This window comes from Fukomys damarensis, unplaced genomic scaffold, assembly GCF_012274545.1.
Source record: "Fukomys damarensis isolate Sample0158 unplaced genomic scaffold, DMR_v1.0_HiC HiC_scaffold_16, whole genome shotgun sequence".
In the NCBI taxonomy this organism is placed as follows: domain Eukaryota; kingdom Metazoa; phylum Chordata; class Mammalia; order Rodentia; family Bathyergidae; genus Fukomys; species Fukomys damarensis.
This window is the reverse complement of record NW_022900928.1, coordinates 30,312,451-30,321,622: the sequence shown is the minus strand read 5'-3', so window position 1 is coordinate 30,321,622 and position 9,172 is coordinate 30,312,451. Positions and strand designations below refer to the sequence as shown.

Sequence of the window (9,172 nt, the reverse complement as noted above, 5' to 3'; positions counted from 1 at the left end):
CACCCCACTCCAAACTCAGTCTCCCTTCTCTCTTCCTAACACCAACCTCCCCACATCCTTTCCCACCCAGCTCCCCCTTACCACCTCTTCCAGGAAACCCGCCCATCCTTTTCTAGTTCTGGGCCTCACGTGTCACTCCAGGGCCCATTCCACTCCCGTTCGCCCCAGGGGTTGCGCAGGCGGATCATGTCCAACTTCTCCGACTTGAAGAAGGCCAGCAGGCCGTGGCCCAAGCGCACCTTGCGCACATCAGTGACAGCATACGCGTGGCCCTTCACCAGGCCGCACCCCAGGCGAGCCTCCATGTCGGCTGCTGTCACTGCCTGTGGGAGGACCCAGGTGTTCAGAGAAGCAGGGACAGCCTAGAACCCAAATCTGGGTAGCACTAAAGTCCTATAGCCACTGCCCCCTACAGGACAGAAAGGGAACCGCACCTTCCACAAAGATCTCGCTGGCTGTGACTGAGGACAGCGCTGTGTTCACAGACTTTACAAACTCCTGTCACCAGTGGTGCATGCTAAGGAAAGTGCCCGCCCTGGGGACAGCTCTGAAGTATGTCGGGGCCAACTTGCCCTGGCTCAGGTGAACTGCTAAATATTCAGGAATTCTGAGAACTGGCTGGAAAGAGAATTGGTGTCTGGAAATTGACCATGACAGGAATGTTTATGCCACCGAAATCAGGTCTTTCATTTTTATGGAGACCAGGTTATCAGGCACCTTAGGACTGGTTCTACCTGGGTTCAAATCCTCTACACTGAGCCCCTGTTTTCTCAGCAAAACCCAACAATTAATGAGTTCAGATGACCCTCTGTGGCACGTCAGGACATGCCTGCCATAGGGGCTCCGGCTGCCACCTAGCTTGATGTCTCACAGCTGAACTAAGGGATCCCAGATGAGGTCACCAGAGGCCTGAGAGGGTCAGAAGAGAGGGTGTTGGATGAACGGGCTGAGGGGCAGTGCACAGCACAAGGTTAGGGTAGTCTCGGGGTTCCTGTCTCCCTGAGACTGATTATGATCTGGCCTCAAATCTACCCCATGCCGTGTTGGAGAGCACATAGGCCACCTCAGGCTTGCTGAGTTCTCACCTTGATGGAGGCGCTGATGAGCCCTCCTCGGCTATGCACCTTTAACACTCGCTCAAACAGCTGGTTCCTCTTGGCCTCATCATTGGCAAAGTCACCCTCAGTCAGGTCGATGGGCTCAGAAACGCCTCCTGTGAAATCCACCAGTGCATCTGCGGTGTTGCCTCCATCCAGGGCCTGGTAACAGCCTGCCAGCCTGGGAAGCGAAGCAGAAAGAACTGCTGGCTCGTGTTCTAAATCCTTCATCTCAGAGGAGCGACTTTTGAAACTCAGAGGGGTCAAGCAAACTGCCAAGGTCACACAGAAGGCCACAGCACAGCCAACACTAGAACGCAGGTGCTGACTCGCAGCACCTGTCCCAGTGATCCACACCATTTTATAGCTCAAATTTCTCTAGGCCTCAGTAGCTCCATCTTCACAAAGTAGCTGTCTAAAACATGCAGCAATTTTTTTTCAAAAGCATAAAAAACTCATACATCTTTTAACACACCAAATTTGGATGAGTAACATGATTTCTAGTGATGTAAATCCAGAAATAACCTAAACATCTAACAACAGGGAATTAGTTTTAGAAAGTAATGCTGTATCTATACCCTGGAATATTAAGCCTTCATGGAAAAAAAAAAACCTGGAAAAGAATTCCCATGGTAGGGAAAATGCTAGTGTTTGCAGATGTTTGAGAGCAACAGAGCTGGATACCCATTATGTTTACAAGGTATACAATAATTTGTTTTAAAATATTTATTGGCCTAAAGGAACAAATCACATGAAATCAGAGAGATCTGTGTTCCTGGGGTGGGTGAGGGAGGGAGTTTTAAAAATGTACTCTGGCCGGGCATGTGGCGCATGCCTATAATCCCAGCACTTGGGAGGCTGAGGCAGGAGGATTGCTGTGAGTTCAAGACCAGCCTGGGTACTCCTGCATTTACTGTGTAATGGAGAACGTAAATCTGAGAAGCAGAAAGAGACAAGTAACAATACTACTCACATAAACTGATGCTGTAGGGTTCCACTCATACAAGGACCTAGAAATAGGCAAATTCACAGAAAGCAGAAGAGAGGTTCCCAGGACTGAGGGGTGAAGAGGGACAGGTGAGGAAGCTACTGGGTAACGAATAAGTTTCCACTGGGCACTATGACAAAGTTTTCAGTGCAGAGGGTGGAAACGTACACAACATTGTGTTAATGACCTGCCACTAAGTTGCAGGCTTATACATGGTTAAGATGACAAATACTGCGTTATTTATGTTTTACCATAATAAAACTTTTAAAAAAACAAAAATGAGATGGGCACAGCGACCGGGAGGCACGTGCTATACATAGTCCTCGTGACTAAACAGGCTGAAGCAGGAGGACACCTTGAGCCCAAGCAAGAGTCTGAGGCCAGCCTAGACAACACAGACAGACCCAGGCTCAAAACAAAGAGCAACACCAGACAAGAGCAGGCCCGGAGTCAGCTCCCCAGACAGGGAGGGTGGCTACACCCAGGGTAGTGGACCCAGACGCCACCAGGGGGCAGGGTTTTTTAGGATTAAAAGCAGAACCTGCTTGTTTATTTCCTTGGGCTTGTTTTTGTTGTTAGGAGTTTTTGCTTTTCCTTGTCCCCCCTTTCTGTATGCCCCCACCCCCACCGAGAAGACTGACCAGTGGGCCTGGGAGGAGGAGCCTAGAAGAGGCTCCAGGGAGCTGGCTGGGTGGGTCTACAACACCCACTGACATTCTGTGACCTGAGCTGTGCGAGGCTTGGGCAGGTCACTATGCCCCAATATCTTCCTTCCATGGCTCAGCAAAACTTTGCTTTGCCCATTCTGAGTTCGGGGAACACAGGGCCTGGCAGACAGAAGGAGGAGGATCAGCAAGGATGGAAAGGACAGTCAGACAGCTAAATGAATGAATGAGGGATAGAAGCAAGGAATCTGGTCCACTCCTCAAATCCAGGCCAATCTCAGTCCCCGCAGCCCCAGCAGAGAAGGCCCAGCAGGCAGCATGGGCAAGGCTATGGCCATGCATGTGAGTGATGGTCCCAACTACCCCACAGGACCCCTGCCCAGCCCCAGTCTGCTCTTGAAACAAGAGTAACTATTCCTCCGTCATGGATTCCAAGCCTCTGCCCCACCCAACTCAGGTCCAGCTGAAGAAATACCCATTGGAGCACTCAGTGGCACCACCCGGCTTGGCCACCTCCTGCCTGTGGTGTCACCTACTTGGCGTAGGCCTTCTCCACCAGGGCGCACCAGAACTCGTTGCGAGAGTTGGAATGGCAGTAGATGAGCTGGTTGTTGACTGTGGGTAGTCGGTCATCAATGACCACGTCCACCCACTCCCCAAAGCGCCAAAAGTGGAAGTGGAAGATGCCGGCATAGATGTCAGGCTTCTCAGGGTCCCACTCCTGCTCCTTCCAGTCTGGGATGACCTGGGTGAGGAGAGCAGGGACAGGATGGGGGGACACTGAGTGGCATGTCTGGCTCCTGTGGAAACAGGGAAGTGTGCCTTTGAGGTACCAGAATGGAAAGGAGAATTAGCCTGTGCCTCATCTGGGCCACAAAGCAGGTGGGACCCAGTGAGCCTGTGTCCTCTCCTGGCACCAGGTTCCTCAAGTCTGCAGGGGCTGGGGGCCCCTCGAGGCCCCTTCCAGCTACGCCTCCCCATGAGCTCCCCGCTCCTTGGACCTCCCTCTACATCTTTCCCCCATCTTTTCTGCACTGGCCTCCTTGTTCTTCCTGTCTCCTCCAAGCAGGATGCTCTAGTCCCAGCATTCTGGAACCCATCTCCTCCTCTCCATCCTGTTGGCGCCATACTGGCCCAAGCTCCCATTACCTTCATAACAGTACCTGCGGTCACATGTGTCCCTGCCCCACACAGCAGCAGACTGACATAATCGTGTCCCCACCTCCACAGCCTCTTTTCTCTACTCCCAGTGGTAGCCCCACGCAGCTCCCTGCTCCACGAGCTCCCGACCTGTCTCCTCTGCCTCCTCACCCACTTCCATGTCTGTCCTCCCCCACCAGGAAGCTCTCCCTAACTCCAGGCCAGGCCAGACCCCTATGCATTGGAGTCATAGCTCCTGGCACTTCTCCTCTGAGATACTTGAATTTACTGAGTTAAATACATTAAATTCTCCATGACCCTGTTCAATGTCTGAAACCACCCCTGGAGCATCAGTTCTCTGAGGGCAAGGCCCTATCGGTCTTGGTCACTACCATACACCCAGCATCTAGCCAGGGCCTGGCCAAGAGAGTGAGCTTGATACATGTATGCTAATTGAATGAATAAATTCATAGATATTGATTAGTACTCTTCTAATATCTATTATTTACAGGGCATCATGCAAATGCCAAATTTTGTGCCTATGAATGCCACAGACTGTCTCAAATTTAATTTTCACAAAAACCCTACGAGGGTAGATCACTACCATCCATCCCTACTTGACATGAGAAAACCAAGCCTCAGAGAGGGCAAATAACTTGTCTAGGGTGGCTCTCTCGTCATGGAGCGGATAGACCTGAGTCTGAAGCCAGGATTCAAATCCATGCTGGACAATGAGCACCTGCCCTCAGGAGGACCCCAGGCTGGTGGGAGAGGCAGGCATAGGGTAAGCTGCTCAGATAAACACAGGGTACCTACAGGGCCATAGAGAAAAGAGGGGAAGAGGGGTTACCCTAAAGGCCAGCAGTAGGTCTAAGCAGGTATCCTGAGAGCCGGCACAGGGTGTGAACCAAGCATACGAGGACAGACAGGTAATCTGGGCCAAAGGAGGTGGGCAGGTAAGAGCAAACCCCTCACCCCATGCCAATCCCCCAGGTCTGGGTAACTGCAGAGTACAGCACCAAGAGCAGCTGAGCAGCTCCTTCTAGAAGACACCACCCAGTATACAGAGCAGCCCCCAGGCACAGAGGCTGAGCCAGGCAAAGGACAGGACCTTTCAATTCTTCAATTCAGAGCCTAGGCCAACATGAGCCGTAACTCCCCACCCCCACTCTCATTAAAGATGTTTTTGTTTACACACTTCTTACCATGAACAGGGATATTTGGCAAAGCGAAATGCTCCCTAGTGGGTCATTCAAGACCAAGAAAATAAAAATGTTAATCCAGGGAGAGGCACTATCACCACTAATGTAGCCTTGCTCTGTGCCAGTCACAGAGCTGGGCTGTTTATAGTATCACTCCTTGTCTGACAACAGGATTTGGGGGTAAGGCTGGAGAAGTGGCTGGCAGAGGCTGGCCCGGGGACATGTAAAAGAGACAGGATTCAAATGTGGGCTCCAGAGCCTGTGATCCTGGGTCTAGAACCCAGCAAGGCTCAAGACCAGTTGCTTCTGGTCCCCCATCCCCTCCTCCACTTTCTGCCAAAGCTATGCCCTTTTTAAGTAACAAACTCCCAGCCGGCCTCTGCCCCAACTCGTCCTCTCTCCCCATTGCTGTCGAGCCAGGAAACTAAAAAATGAGCTCCCTGCAAGCTGGGAATGATCATCCCCACTGCACAGATGGGCAGGCTGAGTTCCAAGAGAAGCAGGGAGCTGCCCAAGGGCTCAGAGAGATGGAGTATGCTAAGGTGGGAGCAGGGGCTCGGCCCATGGCTCCTCTGCTGAGGTTTCGGTCGAGTGCTCTGGACGGCATGGGGAAGGAGGGAGGCAGGCAGCAGTTGCAGGGTGTAGGAGGTACTCTGGGACCTCAGAAAGATCATTAGACAAATTCAGGACTTGGCCCGGAGTTCTCTGTGGCTCAAGAAGAAGCTAATGAGGCTCCAGGGTCTGGGGATCCAGAGTCAGGGATCCCAAGGGCCTCAATTTTTCCCCTTGCATCCCAGCCAGTGGACCTGGCACGGCCCCACAGCCTTCTCACCGCTCAGCCCCTCTGCTGCCAGTGGGGTACTGAGCTGGAGGCAGAAGACTATCCAGGCACTTGTACTCCCACATGTACACCCATCAACACCCTCCCAGGGTACATCTGGACATTTCAGAAGTCAAGGAAGCCACCAAGCCTCCTGGGGTTGTGTCAAAGGAGTCAGGAGGTAGCCTGAAGAGGTTCCCATCAGCCTCCAAAGCCATCCTGAGCATCAATAAGGCTAAATGAAATAGATTAAAACACAGCAAATAGGATCAAGTTTACGAGGTCATGATGACACAGAACAAACAGTCACTGTTGGAGGAAGGTAAGGAATCAACTCGTCTTTTTGAAACTGAATCAGGGGAAAGAATTTAGCATCTATCCTGCCTTTGTTCTACACATTGTATCACAAGGTAACCAAAAAGTGGGTGATGTGAGGTCTCTATCTGGAAAAAAATTCCAGCTAAAAATCAAGGAAGAAATGATAATACTGGGGCCACCTTGCGACCACTGAAGAATTAATAAATTTAGGGGATGATCACTGATGGGTTGTCCCATCTGAAATAAGAGACAGCCAGATATTCTGCACCTCCAGAAGGAAAAGCATGACATCTATGAAGCACTATGCCAAAAACAATTGTTCCTGGACCTTATAAAGCCTCTAGAGCCAAATCCTCATTTACAGGAAATGCAGGGAACAGAGAACATTTAACACTGCAAGGCTGCAGTAAATAAGATCCAGACAGTGGGAAATTCAATGGGACCAATGACCGAGTTTCTTCCGTAAATAAAACTAAAGGAAAAATAAAAAGAAGGGCAATCAACCAATTGCAATTATAGATCTTTGCATCTCCTTGAAACAAACTGAAATGTGCATGCATATTTGTGTAACAGATTGAAAACTAGAGCACTTGCTGGGTATCTGATGATACAGTTTGATCCCAAAACCTGAAACTTTTGAGTGCTGAACATCACACTGAGAAAATTTTTCATTTTGGAGTGCTTTAGATTTTGGATTTTCAGATTAGGGGTGTTCAACTACCAAAGCATATGCAAATATTTCAAAATACGAAAAACTGAAATTTGCAACACTATGGACCCAAGGATTGTGGAGGATTCTACGTGTATTAAGGAATTATTCTAAAATATCTCAGTTGGATTGTGGTTACTATTATTTCATGAGCACTTATCTTTCACAGCCATATCCAGGTGAACTGATTAGAGGAAGTGACAAGCTGCCGGGTGGGGGTAGCTGACAGCCCTTGTGAAGGGATGACTACAGGGAGCATGTTAGGCGGTGCCCCCTACTCTTGTGGTGTCTATGGTTGAAACTCCCCATCATCACAGACACCACAGTACAGTCTGGCAGTGAAAGCCCTATGTGGGCTCTGCTGGTCCTAGCCTCATCCCTCACCATGCCTCCTGTGGGCCCTGCAGAAATCTACCATGCCTGCCAACCACTCCAGGATACCTTGTGCCACCTCACGCCTCTATGTGTGGGTCATTTGTCTTCATATCCCCTTCCCCTGTTCCTTAAGGGCTACCCCCAGGCACAGTTGGGGAGCCCCGTTTTGGTTCACCAGCCTTGTCCCTTTCCTCAGTGACAGGGAGGAGCTCCATAGGAGCAGGGGTGAAGCTGGACTCCTCCCCAGTCCCCAGCATGGTGCACACTGCATAGGGCCTGGCTCAGCTTCAAAGCTGACTGGAGTCTCACTGAGAGGAAAGTTCCCCAGTGCTATCACAGTGAGGCTCCAACCAGCTCTTGACCTTATAGACACTACTTAACATCACATTATCAACCTCCCACATGACAGGGACTTATGTTTGAACTGGGCCACCTCTCTGAGCCTCAGTCTCCTCATTTACCTGCTCTACCACCATGAGAATTAAAGTAGATAGCCTCGGAGGTACTTGTGACACTGTAGAGGGCTCAGCACAGAGGAAGTTGTCCGTTTGGTGTATGGAGTACCTGTGTGGGCACTTGCACAATAAGCAGTAACCCCAGGGCTGGGAGGGGGTGGAGATGCCAGGTTACCACCCTTCCCAAGAGGACAATGTCCCATTTCCCTGTCTCCTGGGTTTTCTTGGGGGCTCTCACCCAGACACCAGGGGCTGGATTTAAGCCCCCCCCCACCCAGGGCAGCAGCAGATGTGGACACTGTGCAGGCCATGTGACAAAGAAGGAAACGGCTGGGGGTCAGAAGCCCAGGGAAAGCAGCCTGCTCAGGACCTGTGTGTGAACACACACCTGTGACATTGTGTGCACAGATGTGGGGACACACAGAGGGACTTTCCAAGTTTCTGCCTGGGACCTTGAGGGCTGGCTCACAGCATTTCTGAGCAACACAGTCAGGGCTGTGAGATGTGGGGCTGCAAGGGGGTTCCTATGTTACACAGTTGGGGAGGGTGGGTCACAGGCCTGTTTGAGTCCTCAAACTCATCGGGCTCCTAGTTTGAGCCTCCCTAGGTCTCAGCTTCTGATTCCAAGAGTCTCAAATTCCCCAGGGTTCAGATGCTGGGACTGGAAGAATCCAGGAAGACTGGGAGCCAACTGCTCCTCAGAGACTGGGTGGCTGATGTTGCAGAAGACTGCAACGATTCCAATTCTGGCTGAGGCCAAGACCTGGGCAGGTCCCTGGCCTTGGGCAGATCCCTCCCCTGGACCTCTGTTCCCGACCTGCAATGTGAGGGCTAAGCAACCCCTTAGCTGACCATCTGAGCTGAGCGGGGTGGTAGAGGAGAATGTACCCTGTGACTGTTCTCTGGGTCTACAAGGCCAGGCTGGTGCCTGACAGTCTCTCCACCCCTCACTCCCTGCTGCCACATTTACTGGCCTGCTCCCTTCAAGCCTCAGAACCTCCAATTCCTGCTCAGTTTACAGGTTCTCCTGACCCCTCCTCAGAATAATTTGAAGAAACTGCATGAACTGCAGATATGTGCTAATAAAATAAAAAGTCAATTAAAAAAATAATTTGAAGAGCAAGCAGTAACTGGAGCAGTAACAACAGGCACAATGGAGAGGGTGTCGCATGAGCTCTGTGGAGCTCAAGTACTTTACATATTAACTCATTCAGCCTTTAGGAGGCTCAGGAGCTCTGTCCAGGATCACACAGCTGGTCAGTGGCTGCCCAGAAATGGAGCCCTCACCACTGTGATACACTGCCTCTGTGGGGCAGAGGCTCAGGAAGTGGCACGTCTTCTTGGCCTACTGTTTCTTGTGTTTTCGATGGAAAATGGGTGATTTCCCTACGGTGTGCTCTGGG

At 51.0% G+C, this 9,172-nt stretch overlaps 1 protein-coding gene across 2 annotated transcripts in view; it reads right to left on the bottom strand.

Moving 5' to 3' along the window:
* Positions 1-9,172, bottom strand: part of Capn5 (calpain 5) — a 53,673-nt gene that overhangs the window by 9,630 nt on the left and 34,871 nt on the right. Inside the window, exons 4-6 of one of the 2 annotated variants that reach the window (XM_010614703.3) lie at positions 3,287-3,495; positions 1,086-1,278; positions 130-323 (exon numbers count right to left, since the gene is read on the bottom strand). In XM_010614703.3, coding sequence (XP_010613005.1) covers positions 130-323; positions 1,086-1,278; positions 3,287-3,495 — 596 coding nt within the window. The remainder of the gene's footprint in view (positions 1-129; positions 324-1,085; positions 1,279-3,286; positions 3,496-9,172) is intronic. The other variant, XM_010614840.1, reaches the window with a different exon arrangement.